The following is a 21,998-nucleotide window of genomic DNA, read 5'->3' on the forward strand; positions in this document are numbered from 1 at the left end:
CTAAAGAGTATGGAAATTATACTGTGTGGTGTGCATAATAAATATTCAATGTGTGTATAATCCAAGTCTATGTATTATGAAAAAAATGTCAACAGATTTCAGTGGGAGACATTATCAGTAAACCACAGAATCAGAGACTAAAGACTCATTTCTGATTCTGTGGAGATAACTGACCCACTTCTTATCCCTCTGAAACCACTGTCATGTCTGAGGTCCTCATGATTCATCTTGGGTACAGGACAATGTCTAGCTGAGAAGTTATTTAATCACATGCCCCTGCCACGGTGCCAAGCTCTGCTCAGGTCTTCCCCACACAAAGCCTCACCTTTCAGGTGCACCACTGCTGTGGTTTGCTGGTCCCCTGCATCACAGGTGTACTCCCCAGCATCAGCTTCACTCAGGTTGTGAATTGTCAGCTCAGCCACAGACCCAGCCTGATGCATCTTGTATTTGTCACTTGGTCGCAGCACTGTCCCAGCCTTCTTCCACTGCACAGTGGTATTTGATTTTGAGACTTCACAGCTCAAAGTGATGGTGCCACCTTCTTCAGCTTGCTGGTTCTGGAGTGGTTGTGTGAAGGTTACTGGTGAAGCTAAATCAAAGTAAGCAGGGTGAAAAATGATGTTTCAGTGCTAACTGTGTCACCAAATCTTTTGTTTTGTGAAACTCTGGTGCTATTCCAAATTTGGTTCCAATTCAATTCCAAAATTGCTTTAAAACAGAAACAAGAAATGACAGAGAGTGCTGGATTTCCAAGAACTCTATGCACTCTGCACTGCTGAAGAGTCACTGAACGTCAAGCACTTCTAGGATTATGTTCCTTCTTGTACAGGAATGGCTGTGGATACAGAGGCTTGAGAATCTAAGTGCATGTATCTCCAAATGGGTACCACAGCCACAACTCAAAAGTCTACACCTGATTTCTAAGTTTTAGGGTATTTGGGAGAAGCATCATTATATAATGTCCCTTATTTGTAAACTTGACCCAGAAGAGAGATGAGCTCTGGAAGTCTGTACTGTGTGTTTCACTGATGGGTAAAGGTGGAAGTTTGATGGGTTGATTTAAATGTACTGCATGTAGAAGTTTAGCTTTTCAAGTTCAGTTCACTGGAAGAACCTCAGTGGCTCCACACTTACAGCTGAATTGCTGTTTACAAGGGGAGGAAATTGGGTTCCAGGAATCAAAGTGAATTCACAGGAACTGGGTGATAGATAAAAGGACACAGGATAGATAAAAGGAGAAAGATATGAAGTTCCTTGTGGGTGATGCAAGAATGTATGGTGTATTTTGTACAACAGATGGGGAATGGCTGGGTCAAGGCTGGAGGGTGACTGTAGAGTCTTTCTTGGCTTCCTGGTTTTGGATTATGTTTTCAAGGAGTGCTGGAGTGGTTTGGGCCACACATAAAGATACAAAGAGGCAACCACCATCAGAGGATCTGCTTACAGCACCCAATATTCTGGTATCACTGAATCATGGAGTTAGTGTGATAGCAGGTAAGTGCATGGCCTTCATGGGAGAGCCCTCAAGGGGTATTTCAAAAGAAGGTATTTTGCAAGAACATCCTGGTTCATCTTTGGTTTTGCTGATCTTGTATCTCAGAAAAAGTCACCTTAATATTTGTACCAGAATCTAACCAGATTCTGTACCAGAATCTATCTACCAGTATCTATTTGTACCAGAATAGATCTTTAAAAATTGATCTTTTGGCACATTACACCTATTTTTAAGACCTGTGCCACTACAAGTGTTTAGGTGCCTTGCTCATCAGCTGGAGTTGAGTGGCCAAGTTTGAACATTTCCACCTGGACCACCCTTTTCCTAGATGGAACCATAGCTCAAAGGATACTTAAGCATCAGAAATGGTCTTATTTTAGTTTTAGTTAGAATTGCTCTGCAATTTCTCCTTAAAGACTGGAGGTGGCACTGAAATGACAAACACAGCAAAGGCATTTCCAGGCACCTTTGTCTTGTTTTCTTGTTGTGTTAAAGCTACAGCTGAACAGTTTAGTACTAAAAACAGTACTTTAAGTTCTGTATTATATAATGGGAGATTAAAATAAGCTTCAGAGAGGGAAGGAGAAGGATATTGGATGGAAAATTTCTTCAAAATAATGTTTAGAGAAAGAAAGACTCGAAAGAAGAAAAAGAAAAGTGGATCTGAGCCATCTGATCTGTTCAGTGCAGGAGGGTTGGGCTAGATGACCCTTCCAACCCAACTCTATGATTCAAAAAGGGAGAATGGAATAATGAATATTCCAGGTCTATCAATCCAACAACTGACGCAAACACAGGAATTTCTAGGAACCATTTAGGTTCAGAACCTTAGTGAGCTATCCACTGTCTATCCACGGTGATGACAGTCAACGAGACCACATCAATACATCACGGATGCTCTGAAGCACAAGCATGTTACTAACGTGAGTTAACAAGGGGTGAATTATGGCCTTGAATTTACTATCAGCATAAGCAAAACATCATTGTTCTCACTGATCCTGGCCCACAGCACAGAGAGCTTTTACCTTTCACTGTGAGCTCTGCTGTCGACGTGTGATGTCCCACACGGAAAGTGATGGTGCCAATGTCCTGCTCAGTCACCTTCCTTAATGTCAGGGTGTGAATCTTTCCTTTTTCCACTGAGATCTCATTCATTTCATTATTTTGCAGAGCAACATCCTGTAGCTTCCATTCGACATCCCTTGCATTCTCATGAGAAACCTGACACCGGAATGTGACATCATCCCCTTCAAACACCACCATGTCCTTCAGGCCACTCACAATGGTCACATCAGGCTCTGAAAAGAGTCAGAAATGGGAAATGAAAGGGAAATCAGGGATCAGATCATAGAATCATGAATAATACAGGTTGGAGTGGGGTTTTGGAGGTCACCTGGTCCAACCCCTTCTCAAAGCAGGGCCAGCTTACAGCAGGTTACTCAGCACTTTGTCCAGCTGAGCTTTAAGGACCTCCAAGGATGCAGACAGCACAGCCTCTTAAATCACATTTTAAACTCTGCTTTCGGTGTACTTGGTAACAGGACAAATAACTTTTAGTTAGTGGTTTTATCACTTGGCCTTTCTAAGATATGCACTGCCTATTGACTTTTTAATTGCAGGTTTGATAATGAACTAGGCATGAATGCTAGGTGTCAAAATCAGATTGTTAAATTAGTTATATTTGTACTTAGATATTTTCACAGAATAACATTAAAACCTGATCCCCTCTATTTAGCAAACAGAATTGCATATACTTCATGCTGATGCTCTAGCTGGTTGGCTCTGTGCTCTCACCAAGACTCTGGATGTGCATGAGCTCAGGGTATTTTCACTTCAGTTTGTCTGAGTCCTGCTTCTAGAACAGCTGAGCACCTGCAGAGCTGTGCAAAGGTCATACAGACACCTCCCAATAGGCAGAAGCTGTACATACCCTGAATCTGCTGGGGAATACCAAAAGAGTCATAGAATCATTAAGGCTGGGAGAGACCTCTAAGATTGTCAAATCCAGCTATTAAAAAAGCAGCATGATATTCATCTGAGCAAGCATAGGAGATATTCCTACAACTGAGGTCACCATCTGCACTAAAAATGCTGCAGCTGAGTGTAATGCACAGAGTATCTACAACATGGAGTAGCCTGTAGAGATGCTGGCAGTGTTTGTTCCACACTAGTGGTCCAACCTGAATGCAAGCTCTGTCTGTAATGACATTAAGGACAGATGCAGCTGTCATGTGACTGGAAGCTGGGGATGAACCATCTGTTCACACATGCATATGATGTCAAGCAAATATTTCAAGCTATGAGTCACAAATTACAGCTGATTTATCCTCTCCTGTCCAACAAGTCAGTCTTTGCTTTGGTGCATTCATTGACCATAAGATTTGTTTATGATACTTTCCTATACTCTATGTCACAATAGTTTATCACAATAATAGCAACTATGTTGTGAAATCTGAGTTTCCTAAAGTGAAAATCCCCTTGCAGCTCTTGCCTTTCACGGTCAGTTTGGCAGAACTCATCTCGTCTCCAGCCTTGCAGGAATATTCTCCAGCATCACCAGGCTCCAGGTGATGAACACGGAGCTCACGGAGGGTCCCATCCTGCCACATTTCATACTTGGAGCTGGAGTGAAGGACAACTCCATCTTTCCTCCACTCCACTTCTGCTTTGCTGATGGAAATCTCACAGCGCAGCCTGGCTGTTCCTCCCACTTCCACTTCTTCATTCTTCAGCTGCTGCTTCAGTTTGGGCTTGATGGCTGCAAAGTGAGGAATAAATAATACATGATCTGCTGCCCAGGTCTTCGCAACTCAGCACAAGGCACCTGGGGGCTGATGCTGCAGAACAAACTTGCATGAAGTGATTATATGATAATTAAACACTTTCCCCCCCTCTAAACAGACTTATATTTTTGTATATCCAGCCAAGGAGAAGATCAGAAAATTCTCCAAATATGTTTGTTTTCCATAAAGTCAAAGGCATCCACATCACAGCTTTTACACATCTGCTCTGAATATTGAAAATTTCAACACACAAAAAATTTTTGACTATGCAAAACCTATTATTTTCTGTTCAAAACCAGCATAAATCTGTTCATTTTGATAGAAATATTCATCATTTTCAGCACCTAAAGCTTTAAACTAATTTCTGATTTCTCAACTATCTTTTCAAGACCCTAGATCATCCCCAGTGAGTCCTTCCAGACAATGCACAAACAAATGGACATTTATTCAAGTGGGACATGGAACAGCTCAGACAACAGCTTGTCATGGATGGAAACAAGAAGGGAGCATCCATCACGTGTGTGTGTGTGAGCAGTTGGGAAAATGGGAATCTCAGTACTTGTGGTTCCCCTGTCTAAACTCCACTGTGAGACATGTAAAGCAATCATAGGGCTTTCACTCAGAGTTGACCCTGTGGCTGCTTCATGGATCAGGTTCAGCCAAAGAGATGTAGTTTGAAAGGTTGTGGCTTTCGTCTAAGTTCCACTCAGCAGTTTGAGATGGCCACCAACATTTCATAGATGGTGCTAGAATGACCCTGCTTGAGCAGGGAGATTGGACCAGATGACCCACTGTGGTCCCTCCAACCTTTCCCATTCTGTGATCAATCACAGACATTATTGCTGGTTTGGTTAAACACAGTGTTCTCAGGGTTTTCATGAGAAGATTCAAAATAGTAAATTTTAAATACTTTTGTAAATGACATGTGATTAGTTATTAATTCAAGTGACAGAGCAAAGAATGCAAAGCAACAAAAAGAAACCTCTATCACAATTTAAAAATCCCTGTGATGCACTGTCTTGGTTTTCTCATATCAGAGCAAAGGGTTGATGTACTGTGCACTGTGCTTTACAGGCTTAAATAGGAATCCTGTCCCACAAGCTCCATTTTTCTGTACTCTGCTTTATGACTGGGCACCTGTTTTCCTCACTATCTTAACTTTTGGAGTGGTTTATTCACCAATAACAAAAGAATCTCATTCACAGTGTTTCACAAATGCCTTTTGTTTTCTGTAGTAGTTCGATGTATTGCTAACCATTCACTCTGAGGACTGCTGTGCTCTGCTGGTCTCCTGTGTCACATGTGTAATCAGAGGCATCCTCTGGTTCTACATTATGAATCACAAGTTCAGCTGTGTGACCATGTAATTTCATTTCATATTTGGCACATGGGAAGAGCTCCATGGTGCCTTTCCTCCACTCCACTGTCGCGTTATCCTTTGTCAGCTCACACTGGAATTTCACCGCAGCTCCTTCTTCTGCCTCCTCATCTTTGAGCTCCTTTTTGAAAAGAACTGGCAGAGCTAAAGGAGAAAAAAAGAAGCAACAGGAGCTTTTATTGAAGCCTGAGTCAAGTCCTGGTTAACACAGGTAGACTGACACTTCAGAGAACAAGATACTCTGCTTTGCATGTGTGATATTCCTAGGCAGAATCCATGTTTTCTAATTTGCCTGGAGCTACTAGAAGATCTTACTGCATCAGAAGCAGCTGTCTGCACCTCTAACACTTCTTTCTTTTGTTCCTTGACTCAAATCCTTCCCAGAGTTGAATTCTTTGAATGGATTTAACCTTCAGCTGATCTAATAATGATCTCAAGAGCAAAGAAGTTCAAAACTCCATGGGCAGCCTTGACAGATGAGGAAGGTTGTTGTCAGTCTTCTTACAGGATTTGGAAGAAAATCTTTTTAAAAATATTTAAACAACATGTCATGTGAAATGTCCAAAGGTTATGTGAAAGTGTTTCATGTTCTTTAATTTCTTCTCAGACATAAATCTAGAAAGTATTTCTTATTAGAATCCCAAACTCAAATGCAGCACTGGAAGAACAAAGTTTCATCCTCTTCCATTCTCTATTTTTAAAAATTGAATCCTAATATATCAAATGAAAAGGAAAATGTTCATAGAGAAAAAGAATAGTATACCTAAAAATATTCATATTCCAACTGTTGCTTTGCATGTTGGATGGAATCTATTGCTTTAGGAATCAGCTCACGTACCTTTCACGTTCAAAGCAGCCTTGGTTTCCTGATCCCCAGTATCACAGCTGTATTCTCCTGTATCTTCTAATTTGAGATTATGTATTAAGAGCTCTACCAGGCATTCCCTCTGTCTCATTTCATATTTCTGGCTGGGTTGCAGCCCCATTCCTCCTTTCCTCCATTCCACTTCAGCACTGGGTTTCGACAGCTCACAGCAGAATGTGACTGTGCTGCCTTCCTCAGATTGCTTATTTTGTAGGGGTTGCTTAAATGTGACAGGCAGTGCTGCAAAATTTGAGAGGGAAATGTTTTGAGAGTGTTTTAGTCCAAAAAAGACCCAATCCTACCATCATTCTTCAGAAAAGATTACATAATCCTTGGGCTGCAACTCTCTGTCTTGGTAGCATCCTTCTTGAACCATTATGTGAATTAAGAGCTGAGGGCAGATGGAGCAGTTATGAAAGATCTGGTCTTAGAGAGTGGTTTGTGGCCTGATTTGTGATCTGAAGGAGTCAGACTTTCCTGTGGAAGTCTCTGTGCCAACTACAGATGCCTTAGTGACATGCTCTCTCTTACATGGACCTTTGCTCCTTAATAAAGGCAGGTGAGTTTGCATTATTAAGCAGTCATTTTTTTTCCCCAAATAAGGCTTGTATCGACATATAATGAACAAATTAGCATCCAAGAACACATTAAGTGAAAAATGGGAGAGAAAATTCAGATTTCAGGCAAGGTCTCACTCTGGATAGTAGAAGGGGTGGAGGAAAACAGATGTGGATGCAAGTTGTCTGCGGTCAAAGTTTACACCTGAGGCTCAAAGCCTCAAATAGTAATATAGCACATTGACATGTCATAGAAATCCTTTACTCCCCAGTTGTTGCATGTCTTATTATCCCAATCAGGCATCATTCAATTAGGCATCCCTTATGCCATTCCCATATCCAGTCACACTCCCAGCATATTTTGACATCATGACAATGGTCAAGACCAGGCTAGATGGGGCTTGGAGCAACATGACCTAGTGGAAGGTGTCCCTGCCCATGGCAGGGGGATTGGAATGAGATGATCTTTAAGGACCCTTCCAACCCAAACCATTCTATCATTCTATGATTCTAAGGTTTAATTGCTTTGATACTCATTAATCACTCCAGATACTGCAAGAAGAACCTTTCTAACTTGACCATTTGTCATGCTCAAGAAGAACATTTATGCTGGCATGGACCAGCAGCAAAGCAAATAAATGACTGTAGAGAACACTGAGAGAAGCTCCTTTCACTTCACCTCTATTGAGCCAAGGGTCAACACACTGCCTACCATGTACAGTCAGCACAGCCGTTGTCTGTTGATGTCCAGAGTCGCAGGTGTACATTCCCGAATCATCTAGTTCTAAGTCATAAATGACCAGTTCAGCAGTGGAGCCCTGCTGCTTCATCTCATACTTCAAACCAGGGTAGAGAGTAATATCCCCTTTCCTCCACTCTACTGGAGCCTTGAGTTTGGTAAGCTCACACTTCAGTGTTGCTGTACCACCTTCTTCTGCCTCGGTGTTCTGAAGTTCTTGTTTAAAAAGTGCTGGTAGAGCTATAAAATAGAAACATGACTTGCAGCATACTGGGGTTTGGGAAAGGGGGAAGAAAATGAAAGCACCAAAAGAATTTTTTTTGCAGATGTCTCTAGACCTCAGAGATCTAGATTCATAGTACAAAGCTATTTCCCCAGGGAAGTAATAGGAATAACTTGCAGAACAAGAAGAAATGGCTTTCAAGAAGTTATGGTTGTCATGAAATATAGAAAAGCTTAATCTGATCTATGATCTAAAAATTGCAGAACAGTTTTCCTACTACAAAAGTAGCTAACATGCTGTCCTGATTACTGAAGAAGTATTCTGAAGATCAGAGTTCAGATTCCCTCTTAAATCGGGGAATTTTAAGAGTTCAGATTCCCTCTTTAGGCAGGGAGTTTTAAGAGTTCATGTCCCTCCTAAGGCAGGCCACTTGCAAGAGAGATGATGATTAATCTGACAGTAACATACTGTTTCACGAATCTAAATGCATTTAGTTCTGCATTGCAATTCTCATTTTTCTACCTGATCATTCTATGAACTGCATAGACCATACTATCCTGCACACCTTATTATTTGTAGCCAGGTCTTTTCCTTAAACAACACTAAACCACAGTTTTTATTTTCAGAAAATATTAGAAGCTTTTCCTCTTTTTTACCATTGACTCTCAGAGTGGCAGTTGTCTGCTGATCTCCACACACACAGGTGTAATTTCCAGCATCCTCCACATCCAGCTCATGGATAATCAGCTTTACAACAGCACCATCTTGACTCATTTTATATTTGCTGCTTGCTTTGAGCAACTCCTGTCCCTTCTTCCACTCCACCACAGCAGGTTTCGTCAGCTCACAGTGCAGAGCAGCTGTACCATTTTCTACAGCTTCAAGGTCCTTCAGGGCTCTTTTGAATTCTGGAGGCAGAGCTGAATAGTAAAATAGTTACCATAGAGAGTGTGAATATTCCTTCAAAAGCAGCTACATGAGATCCTACGGGAGAGGATGAATGGTGCAATACCGAGCCCTGGTCCAGGTCAGTGGAGCACAATGGAAAAATCTCCCCCAGCTTCCCTGGACACTGCATTAGGACAAGGAAAGTGAGATGAACCAGCACAGCTAAGAGAGACAGACACCAACAGGGAACTCTTTTTCCAATTCTAACACAAGAACGAAACACAGAAAGTCCAAAGGAACATAAAAGCCCAAACAAACAGAAGGGGAATGGGACAGACCATAACAATAGAGACCTGGGCAGCTGTAAGGTTTGGAGGACTTTCATCCCAAGGATTACTTTACCATGCACGGTTAAGGCAGCTGTAGTGGTCTTGTCTCCACACACACAGGTATAATCTCCAGCATCATTCAGCTCTAAGTCATGAACCACCAGTTCCACAACACAGCCTTCCTGTCTCATGCTGTACTTGTTGTCTGAGGTGAGGGCATGGTGGCCCTTCTTCCACTGGACGTGGGCACATGCTTTGCTGAGCTCACAGTGCAAAGTGGCTGTTCCGCCTTCCATGGCTTCCTTGCTGGTCATTTCTTCTTGGAAAAATGGAGGCACAGCTGAAGGATGCAGGTTAAAAGCATTACAAACTGAGGCTACCTCCAGAGATGGAAGAGAGAAGGAAGTGACAGGGAAAAGTTGTGAAGGTTATGGAAGGGTGAGCATCAGCAACAAAGAGAGGAAAGAGAAATGAAAACATCTTAGTGGGAATATATGCCCTAATGCTTTAGGCTTATGCTGGCTCCCTGCTAGCAGAATTACATTGTCCTCGAGAGATTTATAACTGCTTTCTATCAGTTTTCACATCAGAAAAACCATGAATACTGTCTCTGACCTTGTTAGTTCACATGTTTTGGTGTATTCTGCAAACTTCATGCCTTTGTACTCTCTTTTGCTGCTTATAAAGCTTCCCTGCTGTGTTCTGAGTGTCAGCACAGCTCCGTACTCATTCTCATTCCTTCTTCCTTGAGTTATCCTTGAAAAGTTGCATTCAGGGCTCATAGACTCTTCTTGACCCAAAAGAAAATCTCCACATGCTGAATGTCAGTGTGTGTTCTTGTCTCAGAACACATTTTCCCCACTTAACTTAGTTCTTGCATCCATTGCAAGCTGTGTCCTTTAAATAAATGTGGTGACCTTCACACATGTCCCTCTATTCACTAGGTGGGATAATGGGATATTTCACCTGTTTAACAAGGTTGGATATCTCAGATCTCAAACTTAATGTCCATAGCAGTAAGACTAAATTAAAATATCCACGCTAGAAATCACCTTTATCCTCCTTGCTTTGACACATTTCCCATTCCAATAGTGTTAAGCTGAAGCACGAGTTTTGTTTGCACAGCAACTAGTTCATCCAAGAAAATCAGAGCAGAAGGAGGTCTGCAGCCTTAGAAAATCAGTCTCCAAATGGAAGTCTACCTTTGTGCATTAGGACAGAGGTTATGGGCACAAAACCCAATATAAACATAACTCAGTGCAGAAGATTCTAACTAGTACAGCCTTATTCTGGATAGTTCTTATTCCCTATAGCACATTAGAAAGGTCAGAATTGAGAATGCCAGAAAAGAATGACAAAGAATAAACAGATTTGAGATTTAGAGAGCAAATGCAGGAAAGGAAAGACCAAAGAATAGTGGGTTTATGTGCTGGGAAAGGAATGCCAGAAGAGAAAGATGAAAAGGTAACAGGTTTGAGTTTGAGAAAAGGAAAAGACAAAAGGATGGAAGAGAAATGCAGGCAGAAATTTTCCAATTTGCACAGCCTGCAGGTGAGCAGAGGCAGGGAACATTTGCAAATGAATGGAACTTCAGTTAATAAGGTTGAACAAACAGATGGAAAAACTGAATAGGTTATAGCTTATAGTAAGGGACAGAGGTTTCCAGTTAGCAAACAGGAGGTCAAGATGGCTTTACCCTGTACTGTTAAGACAGCTGTAGTCTGGTGCTCTCCACACACACAGGTGTAGTCTCCTGCATCTTCCTCAGCTATTTCATGAATCACCAGCTCTGCCTTGGTCCCTTCCTGCCTCATTTTGTATTTCTCACTGGGTTTGAGAATCCTCTGGTCCTTCAGCCACTCCACCGGAGCAGCCTTGGTGAGTTCACAGTGCAGGGCAACTTCTCCACCTTCTTCTGCCTCCTTGTCCTTTAGCTCTTCCTTAAAGAGTGGTGGCAGAGCTGAAGGTTGCAACATGGACAAAAGGTCATCAGAATTAAAATCCCAATTTCTTTTTCATCCTTGAGATTATTTCCCCTCATGCCTTTTTTTTTCCCAGCCTATTATAGACGTACTTAGACATAACCAAGTTCAGAGACTCCAAAATCATTCTATAAGTGTGTTATGGTTTCACTTACCATAAGGGATCAGTTCCATGAATGTCTGTTGTTTTTCATAACAAAAGAACAAAACAAAAAGACCTAGATCTGGGATCAATAACCCTCACAAATAACACTGCTGGATACAAGACTATTTTACCCACAAAGATATGATTTCTTGAAATAATTGTTGGAATTGTTATTTTCTATTTGTTTTTTACTAAAAACCTTACAGCCCTACCTACATGAAAGCAGCCAGATTTCAAAATAAAACTATTCCTGGTTTTAAATTGAAGTTTGGAGAATCATTACATATAATAAGAATTTCAGATTCTTACTATTCCCATTTTGGAAATCATAACTCAAAGACAAAACAACCTGCAGGAAAAAACCTCCAGGAAAACTTATTATTTACCCACAGAAGTGCCTTGTGCACAACTGCTCTAAGGGAGTACAGAATACAAACAGTACTCCTCAAAAGCCTCAGGAAAACCCATATCCCAGGCTGCAGGAAAATCTGGAGGAAAAAGAACTGGATGTCTGACCAAGCAAGTTGCTCAGCACCAAAGACTGTTACTCCATTAAAATGGATACTCATCAAGGAGAGGAGAGCAGAATATCAGGTCATGAGGTCATTAACATAAGGATTTATTTATGGATTGGCTTATTGGGAGCTAGGAGGATAAAGAAGAGCATAACTTGTGATAACCTGTGGTGTTGGTTTGTTGATTTTAATTCCTAACTGTTAGGGTATTCCTGATCCCCACAGAGAGGTGTTGATGCCCCATCCTTCAAACCTGGGTTAGGGTGGAATGGTAACTCTTATCTTACTCTGCACATATGGCTTGCTTAAAAAATCTGGTACCACCAGAAGCAACCATGGCCAGGTGATGCAGGAGAGTGACAACTCCTCCTCCTTCTGCTCCCCCAACCCTCACTTCTCATTTGAGCAGTTCTTGGAAAGCAGAGGACCTGACAGACCATACCTGTGTGTTTTGGAGCAAACTGTGGTTGACTAAAGTGAACCATAGGGTTGAAACTGGAAAATATAAATATCCAAGAAGAAGGAACTTGGACAGAAAGAAACATCTCATTTTCCCCTTTGAAAGGAGAACAGATTAAAAGTGACTCAAAAAATCACCATGGCCAACTCTTTCTCAGTAAGAAATGCATTATAAGTAAAATAAAGGAAGATAAAGAGATAAAGAAATAAAGAAAAGCTACTGACTCAGGGAAGAATTTCAGAGTGATGTCTATCTATAGAGCTATATATCAATTTTAATAAGGTCTTTTTACCATGAACTGTCAAGGTTGCTGTTGTCTTCTGGTCACCACATACACAGGTGTAATCTCCAGCATCTTTTACTTCTAGATCACAAATGACCAGCTCTGCAGTGGTGCCAGACTGTCTCATTTGATATTTTTCACTTGCTTTGAGCACTTTGGGCCCTATATTCCACTGCACTGGAGCTTCTTTGGTTAATTCACAATGCAGAGTGACTGATGCTCCTTCTTGGACTTCTTCATTCTTCAGTTCTTCCTTGAAAAGCACTGGCAGGGCTGGGAATGGAAAGTCAATAGTGTATTTAAACTAAGAGATCAGCATTATGACTTACCAACTGAAGTTCCAATCTGGCCAAATCAGGGTCTTTGGCCATTTATGTTGAGGTTATCACTACAATGATCTGGAAAACTAAATCCAGAAGTGACAGTAAGAAAAGAATTGCTGAGCTGACAGGTCAAAGTACAACAGGTTGGATGGATTCAAGAGGCAATTTAAAGAATTTATCACAGGGACAGGACATCTCAGGTGGTCTAACTGGGGCATTTTCTGGGTGCTATTCCCTTAAACTTGCAACACTGAAGTTTGTCTGTATGGAGAGACAGTCAAGTCCTCAGCTTCCTTTTCAGGAATATCAGACCAAAATTAAATGGCAGAACAATAAGTTCTCCTTTCTGAGCACAAATTAATTCCTAGGAAAAAAGCTGATAGCTGAACACTTCATAAACCAACAGGATATTTCAGAGAATCAAAAAAAATGAACAGTGATCCAAATTTACCCTTCACTGTCAGAGATGCTGTGGTGTGCTGATCTCCACACACACAGGTATAGTCTCCTGCATCCTGCAGCTCTAGATCACGGATCTCCAGCTCAACAAGGACATTGTCCTGCTGCATGATGTATTTTTCACTTGCCCTGAGTATTTTGTTTCCTTTCTTCCATGACACAGCTGCAGCCTTGGTCAGCTCACAGCGCAGAGTGGCTGTTTGGCTTTCTGTGACTTGCAGGTCCTTCAGGTCTTCTTTGAAAAGTGCTGGCAGGGCTGAAGGTCACAAAATGGACAGAGGGCATTAAAAATGACACATGGCACACAGCTGACAGGAGGGGTGGTGTGGTACAGAAGCAGAGAGCAGTTTAGGGTGGAAAGACTTTTTTCCCCCTCATAATTTTGGGACATTGGACAAACCAACAGACAGAAGGAGAAAAGCAGCCTGCATACAACCAGATCTTACAGGGAGTTTACAATAAATTCACAATAAATAAACTATTTGTTCACAGGTGAACACACAACCAATATCAATGAGCTGACAAAGAAATACACAACAATACAGATCTATGCATATGGTTTGTTTACCATGCACTATCAAGGCAGCTGTTGTCTCCTGTTCTCCACACACACACGTGTATTCTCCAGCATCTTTCAGTTCTACATCATGGATTAGCAGCTTCATGACTGTGCCCTCCTGCCTCATTTTGTACTTGTTGCTGACTTTGAGCAGACTGCTGCCCTTTCTCCACTCTACTGGAGCAGCCTTGGTCAGCTCACAGCGCAGAGTGGCCACTTGGCCTTCCGTTACCTCCTCGTCCTTCAGGCTCTCCTTGATGCCTGCAGGTAGCACTGAGGATGCAATGGGGAGAGGGTTAAAATGAGCAGCAAACACAACCTGCTGGGGAGTGCAGGGGTGGGGGAAGGAAAGGAGAGAGCCTCAGTGTGGAGCTGTCTTCAGACTTGATCTCATATTTGTTTTGGGGATCAAGTCCTAAAATCACTTTGTATATGGAATTGGGGTGAAGGTTTTTCCTTTAAATCACAAAATTAATCCTCATGACTACACCATGAGAAAGACTCAGAGGAGCTATGGACAGGTAACAATGAACATGGAGAAAAAAATAATTCCAAGCATAAGCTCAATAATGAGGACATGGGGATGGAATTGGTTATTACCGTGTACTGCTAAGGAAGCTGTGGACTGCTTATCCCCACACACACAGGTGTAATCACCAGCATCACTCTCAGTTAGATTATGGATCACCAGTTCTGCAGTGACATCCTTCTGCCTCATTTTGTATTTCTCGCTAGGTTTGAGCACTGTGTGTCCCTTTTTCCACTCCACTGAAGCACTCTTGGTCAGCTCACAGTGCAGAGTGACTGCTTTACCCTCCTCGGCTTCCTCATCTCTTAACTCTTCTTTGAAGAGAGCAGGAAGGGCTGAGAAACAGAGGAGCAAATGTTTTCATGATAAGCAGTTCTTGATCACCAAAATAAATTAAGCTGATGTTTATCAGTATCTATCCATTGTTATTGACATGAGGGTCATCTCACAGAAGGAAGATACTAATTTGTGGCATATGCACAAAAGGGTTTGTACAATGGGCTGGTTTAGAGCTGCATGGAGAATAAACAGCAGGAAAAAAAAAAATGTAACTATCTCAGTATAATCCAGCCTGGAAAATTGATATAGAAGGTTACAGCATCATCGGGGGAAAAAAAGCTAAAGGAGAAGATGAAAAGGTTTTACCTTAGATGTTAAGGACACCTACAGACCTAGCCCAAAGTTAGGATTAGACTGAAGAGTAGAATCAGAGAGATCTCTTGAAAGTGCTAGGGTAGCAATAAAAAGGAAAAAGAAGGACAATGTCTCCATTGTGGAAATCTGCTATAAGACCTTCACACAAGGAAGTTTGGGTGCATCCTGAGGCTCCATCGATTTTGGAACAACAAATAGAATCATTCAGAGTGGAAGACTGGATGGTAATGTGGTAGTATATACTGTGGGAGCAGAAGGATAGGACAACATCTGCTAAGTCTTTGAAATGGGGTGGGAACCACATTTGGATAGAGAATAGCTATGAAGGAACAGGAGAGGAGAGTCTCCAGCTCCTGACTCTGATCAGCAAGAAATAAATATTTGAGAATAAGGATGAGGAGGATAATTGTGCAGACATGGATTATGTAGCAGGAAAGCTCATGGATTTTAGGACAAGTAATGATGGAGAAGAAGAGAAGAAAATTCCATGGGCATCAAGAAAGCAAGCTTCAATAATTTGAGAACTGTTACTTATGATCAAGCAGAAGCAAACTTAAAGGTAGTTTAAGACAGTGGAAAACTCCTCAAAGAAACAATATTAAGGGCATAATTACAGAGAGTACCTCACTCCAAGGATCATCAGGGATAGCCTGACAAAATTACAAATTCTTCAGTGTCCTGAAAATCAAGAGACTATAAAATATGGGAGGTCTAGATGAGTGCAAAAGATGTACAGCAGAATGTAGAGGCAAACCCTATTTTTTCCTAACATCAAGTGTCTCCAGACACAGCTGTATGTAGTTTTGTCCAGCAACTGGGTGGCAAGATCATTTCTCCAGGAGCTTTCTGTGTTCTCTGCTCACAGTTCAACTTGTGACTCTTGGCTATATCAGAATACTGGCATGCAAATCCCAGGAAACCTGGTCAGTCTGACTAGAAGAAACAAATAATATAGTGACAGTCTGTAGGTAGATCAGAGGGAAGGAAAAGAACAAGGGAGAATTTGTTTTTGCTTCACAGGATAGTAAGATGATGGCGAGTGACATGGGGAAAGCTGAAGGAATTAATTCCTTTTTCTTTAATATTAAAGGTTAATCATAGATAAGAAAATAATAGGAATTCTGGGTAGGAAAAAGAAAAAATGATTAGAGAATATTTGAATAAACTGAGTATTCTCAAAGCACCTTGGTGTGATAAAATTTGTCATGGAAGGTGTTGGCTCAAGCAATTTCACACATTAACAGTTAGACTGGAGAAATCAAAGAGAATGGGTGATGTTCCACAAGTATGGGAAAAAATAGAAACTCAGAGGTGAAAAAGGTCTCACAGATTGAAGTACACACATTTAGTTCTACCATGTAAACCAAGAGTCTGAACTCCTAGAGAGCCAAGAAAGATCCAGGTAAAGACAGTGGAGCCAATAGAGATACCTGCAAACAGAGCTTCTGCTATAGGGTGAACTGGATGTTTCCTTGTCTTCCATGGACAGAGTTGACTAGTTCTCCATTGACAAAAACAGGAATTTAGGAATACTCACCAGTCTTGATCTACAGGATGAATCCCATTCATAGTGCTTGTCTTGGAAAAGAAAGAAGAGATTGTCAGCAGAGAGAAGATTCTAGAAATTGTGACCACTTCAGCTTAATTCTCTGAAAAACTAGGACTTGCCAAGAACTTTTCTCTTCATGAAGGAGTGGATCAGTGCAATTTTTTCTTGACATAGATTTAACTTTACTGACAGAAAGACACAGTAGGTGCTGTACACTGTTACTATAGTAAAGCTCTTCCTTTAATTTAGATGGAATTACAGTGGAATGTGATACTAATTTGGAAACAACAAAGAATATTCAACTGGGATTTACACTCACATTAAAAGAATGAGTTGAGAGAGATCCTCAGTACTCTGGAATCCAGTATTAGTCAGCATTTTCTTTAGTGACTTGGACAAAGGAATGCAGAGTTGTCATTAATTTTGCAGATGATCTCAATGTGGGAAAGGAGAGAAGGTGAAATCACTTTTTAAAACTGGACTAAGTATAGAAGACCTCAGTGAAGTAGTGGTGAAGAAACAGGCTGCAATTTAGCAAGAGTGAGTACAAAATACCCTGTTTAGGAACAATCAACAATACAAATACAAGATAGAGAACAACAAGCAGTAGATTTGCACAGAGGGATTTGGGATTACAAGATATCTTGGAGCAAATGCAAGTCATAAAATGCAAGTCTGATGTGAATAAAGAAATCACCATAATAGGAATATATAAAATGGAATGTTGCATACAAGATATATGATGTCCTTCCATCCTGCTCCACTCTGGAAACACCTCAGATGGAGTGCTGTAATCTGCTTGAGGTCATCTCACTTCTTTCTAGAAGTGGATTAAATTAAGATGCTCCAGAAAACAACAAAGATGACCCTAAGTCTAGCAAACATGACCTATGAATGAAGAATAAAATGATTCAAGGTGCTTAGTCCAGAAAACAGAAAGGAAATAAGATGAAAGTTTTCAATTCTGTGAAACAGTTTCACAAAGAGAGGAAAAAAAAAGCTAATATTTCTCACTTTCTACAGAATATGGCATAAGAAGTAATGATTTATGACAGCTCAAGAATGGCTTTTGTTGAAATTAAGAGCTTTCTGGCAGTACTGATAGTGACTTGGAGCTTGAGGATAGACTAAGTGACCTGTAGAAGTCCATTGCAATTCTGTTTTCCATGGTTATACTGAAAGTTCAAGACTGAAACAATTCTTGTTTCACAGAATCATCAAGAATCATAGAATCATCAGGGTTGGAAGAGATCTTTAAGACCATCAAGTCCAACCATTTCATTGGTAAATACAAGGACTAAAAGATCTGGGCAGTAAAGCAAAGAAATCTACTCACAGATGTGCTGAATTTCCAGGTAAGAAAGAGGCTGAAACTGCTTCTGACTGTTCTGTGTTAATAGTGGAAATAAAGCTTCCCTCTCTTCCAAGGAAAGTTTGCAGATGAATTTGACAGAGGACTATGAAATATTCTCCCACTATAATGCTGAGTATTCTGCACTATCCAAATACAAGTCTATATAGTTCTGGGTCAGAGCTATATAGAAAAATTGCATTGAATCAACTTTTGCTTGCATTATTTAAAATTACTCCTCAAATCCTAATATAACTTGAAATCTAATCACTCATTTAAAGAAGTATGAAGAAAACAGGGAAAATATTAGTATAATCCATGGAAGTACAGTTCTAGTCAGAATTAGATTTTTTTTAAAAAAAACACAATAAAGAGAGAAAATCTGTTACCAACAGAATTAATGATGACAGGATTAGAGAAAGAACTCGTGTGTCAGTACTGAGGCTTCCAGAGGAGAAAGGGAGAAACATCACACAGAAATGGCTCATTTCTGTTTTCATTACCATGCACTGTCAGTGCTGCAGTTGTCTTCTCCTCTCCACACACACAGGTATATTCCCCAGCATCCTTGACTTCTAAATCATGGATCAGCAGCTGGGCTGTAGTGCCTTCCTGCCTCATAGTATATTTTTCACTCGATTTGAGCACTTTGTGTTTCTTTTTCCACTCCACAGAGGCAGCCCTAGAGAGCTCACACAGGAGAGTGGCAGTTCCACCTTCTGTGGCTTCTTCATTCCTCATCTCTTCCTTGAAGTATGCAGGCAAGGCTGAGGAATTCAAGATGAGCAGAATGTGTGAACATGGCAAATATTCAAGTAACCATTTAGCTGTAGTCTATCAACCACATGTGACAAGCAAAGCCTTCCCTAATCAAGAAGGGCTGATAACTGCTCTGAGAACCATAAAAGAGTGACTTTGGAAAGCTGGAAAACACCCTGTCCATAAGACAGATTTTTTTTATGGTATGGTTGATGGCATGAAATGGAGAACCACACCAACATCTTTAGACCTGCAAGACTGTGCCCAAACTTTGAGTATTGCCTGCCAGAATGGAAAATAAAGCCTAACCAGTGTCTAAAAATTCTATTGGAATAGAAATTATTACTTCAAAATTTCATAAATGAAACTCTATCTGAGGGACCAATTTCTCTTTTCCATGAGACCATAAGGGACCTTTAAAGGTCCCTTCCAACCCAAAATACTCTTATTTCTCCTCATATAGTGATCTAGCAAAACTTGGCCATCAAATTATTCTGAAACACTAAGAACTGTATCAAAAATATCTCATCAACAAATAGTAATCTTCTCAACCTTAGGCTTGTGACATCTTTACAACCAATATAACAATATGATTTTCCTTTCTTAGCACCTACTACTGAAGATAAGCAGCAAAGAAATGAGTTAGGATTGAGATGAATATCTGAAATTTTTGCCATGAAACCTGACTTGTGCCTGATACTGACCAAAGCATTCAGACATTTGTGTCTAACCACATTTTTGCCAAATTCCTGGCAAAAAGGGCTACAATTTCAAAGCTGATACTACTGTGGTCTTAAAAAATAGCAGCTTGATAATAAACCTTTAATTTGTTATATATTTCTATTTTTTTTACCATTGACTTTTAGCACAGCCGTGGTTTTCTGATCTCCACAACAGCATGTGTAATCTCCAGCATCTGTCAGATTTAAATCACGGATCACCAGCTCAGCAATTGTTCCCTCACATCTCGTGGTGAACTTGTCATTTGTCCCCAGGGCTCTGTCTCCTTTTTTCCATTCCACGGCAGCTGAAGGCTTGTTCAGTTCACAGCAGAAAGTGGCTGTGCCATTTTCTATGGCTTCCACGTTCTTCAACTCTTTTTTAAAATGTGGAGGAAGGGCTGAAGATCACAGGTGGAGAGAGAGCACTTTAAAACTGAGGAAATACTGTGTCTTGACTGCTCCACTTGATTAAAACCATTCAATCTCTAAAAGTCTTATAATATACAGTACCTGAGAGGCAAAGAATGATTTTGGGGACATCCCTGCCTTGTGCATTGCAACATGCCACATTCAGCATGTCACACTGATTTGGAAATCAGTGTTGATTGATAACCAGTTTGAGAACCACAAAAGAGTGACTTTGTACACCTGGAAAACACCTCATGAATAAGTCAGGGTGTATTTTGTGGTATGGACCACAGCATGAAATGGTGCATCACACCAGTCTCAACTTCTCAACTCACTGATTTGGAAATCAGTGTTGTCAAAGTATAATTTCAGTACTAGAAGGTATATTACATATATATATTTTATATTTATATAGTTTTAAGATATACCCACAGAAGGCTGATCCCAGGATTTCAAGGAACTATGCACAGCTCAGCCTTAGGATCAGATTAAGAATTAAAATGAACACTATGTTGTGTAAAATTACAGGCTGCAATGTTTTCATAACTTTTCAACTCCATTCAAGAAAAACAAGTGAAATCTCAGTGATTCACCCTAAAGAAATTAATTAGTGGAAAAACTCCAAGTGCTATTTATGACTAAATCAAGCTTTTCATTATCTGCTTCCAGATTCCATCAAGAGGAAAGAGCAAGGACTGAAAATACTGTATGATGCTATTTATCAGGCCCAAGGGAAGGACATTCAGTGAAAGATATTCCCAGTGGTTGGTACAGTTGTCATAACATTTTAAAACAATAGATGTGATCAAAACTAGATTGTGATCCTGCATGACATCACAGACTACAAAGCAGAAAATTCCTATTAAACCTGAATATTTTACCATGCACTGTCAGGGAAGCAGTAGTCATCTTGTCTCCACACACACATGTGTAATCTCCTGCATCTTGTTCCTCCAGATTGTGGATTGTCAGCTCAGCAATTGTATCCTTCAGTCTCATTTTGTACTTCTCACTAGGTTTGAGCACCTCTTGCCCTTTCCTCCACTCCACTGGAGCAGGTTTGGTCAACTCACACTGCAGAACTGTTGTCCTGTTCTCTGTGGCTTCCAGACTGACAAGCTCTTTTTTGAATTGTGCAGGCAAAGCTATGGGATGTAATATAAACAGAGAGGACATCAAAACCATTAACCAGACCTTGAGGAACTTGGGACTAGGTCCTGTGGCCAGTACTTCACCATTACAGGTAAACAAATCATACAGTCTTGGAAAATAGTTTTCTATTAGAAAACTACTGCGAGATCACACAGGGATAATTGCCATCATGACCTGCTTCTAACATTGACTTATCAGCATGTTCATCACTTTACAGCTGATTCCAGGAGTCCTTTCTACCTATTTCAGTCTGAAGTCATCTGTTTTGTACATTAATGACCTGAATTTTGACTGAAAGTCATTGACCAAGATGACAGCACTGCTATCTGGAGATCCCTACCTTTCCTAACAGCATAATTTATCTTTTTGGTTCAGAAAATAAATTAGAAATATAACTTCAGACACACCTTTAAGCCACAGTTTCCAAGGACATAATGGCTTGATTATCAGGATTACAGGTCATGTATTTTTTAGCAGCATTCAACAAGTTGCTTTGCAATGTGCCACTAAAGTGAAAAGAGACTTGTACAGGGATGAAAGTACCAGGTCAAAGGAGGGGAGGAAGAGAAATTCCTCCAGATAGGAGAAAGAAGAGGAAGCAAAAGTGTGTAGAAAATCTGGCAGAAGAGCTTTGCCTCCACAGTTTTCCTCCTGTCTTTAGAAGCATCCTATCCTTCAGATTCATCTCAAATAAAAGCTATTCTTTCATCTGTAGGAACTGTACATTAACTCCTTCTTCTGGAGGGACAACCAGAGCTCCTCACTATTCACCATGGTAAAGATGGGACAAAATTTGCCTCACTACTCCCCCTAAATCAGGCCATGCAGAAGAATTCTGTGGAGTAGGGTTTTATTTAAGTGTCAATTTCCTCAGCAGAATATATCTCA

At 40.6% G+C, this 21,998-nt stretch overlaps 1 protein-coding gene across 1 annotated transcript in view; it reads right to left on the minus strand.

Annotated features, from left to right (window-relative positions):
• OBSCN (obscurin, cytoskeletal calmodulin and titin-interacting RhoGEF) overlaps positions 1-21,998 on the minus strand; it is a gene marked incomplete at its 5' end in the record, with an annotated part of 106,066 nt that overhangs the window by 54,686 nt on the left and 29,382 nt on the right. Inside the window, 15 exons of the mRNA XM_009084716.1 lie at positions 2,524-2,796; positions 3,990-4,256; positions 5,537-5,803; positions 6,498-6,764; positions 7,794-8,060; positions 8,700-8,963; positions 9,334-9,600; positions 10,957-11,220; positions 12,655-12,918; positions 13,420-13,683; positions 13,996-14,259; positions 14,587-14,850; positions 18,573-18,836; positions 19,682-19,948; positions 20,840-21,103. Coding sequence (XP_009082964.1) covers positions 2,524-2,796; positions 3,990-4,256; positions 5,537-5,803; positions 6,498-6,764; positions 7,794-8,060; positions 8,700-8,963; positions 9,334-9,600; positions 10,957-11,220; positions 12,655-12,918; positions 13,420-13,683; positions 13,996-14,259; positions 14,587-14,850; positions 18,573-18,836; positions 19,682-19,948; positions 20,840-21,103 — 3,987 coding nt within the window. The remainder of the gene's footprint in view (positions 1-2,523; positions 2,797-3,989; positions 4,257-5,536; positions 5,804-6,497; positions 6,765-7,793; positions 8,061-8,699; positions 8,964-9,333; positions 9,601-10,956; positions 11,221-12,654; positions 12,919-13,419; positions 13,684-13,995; positions 14,260-14,586; positions 14,851-18,572; positions 18,837-19,681; positions 19,949-20,839; positions 21,104-21,998) is intronic.

The sequence above is a fragment of the Acanthisitta chloris genome, unplaced genomic scaffold (assembly GCF_000695815.1).
Source record: "Acanthisitta chloris isolate BGI_N310 unplaced genomic scaffold, ASM69581v1 scaffold1381, whole genome shotgun sequence".
Lineage (NCBI taxonomy): Eukaryota > Metazoa > Chordata > Aves > Passeriformes > Acanthisittidae > Acanthisitta > Acanthisitta chloris.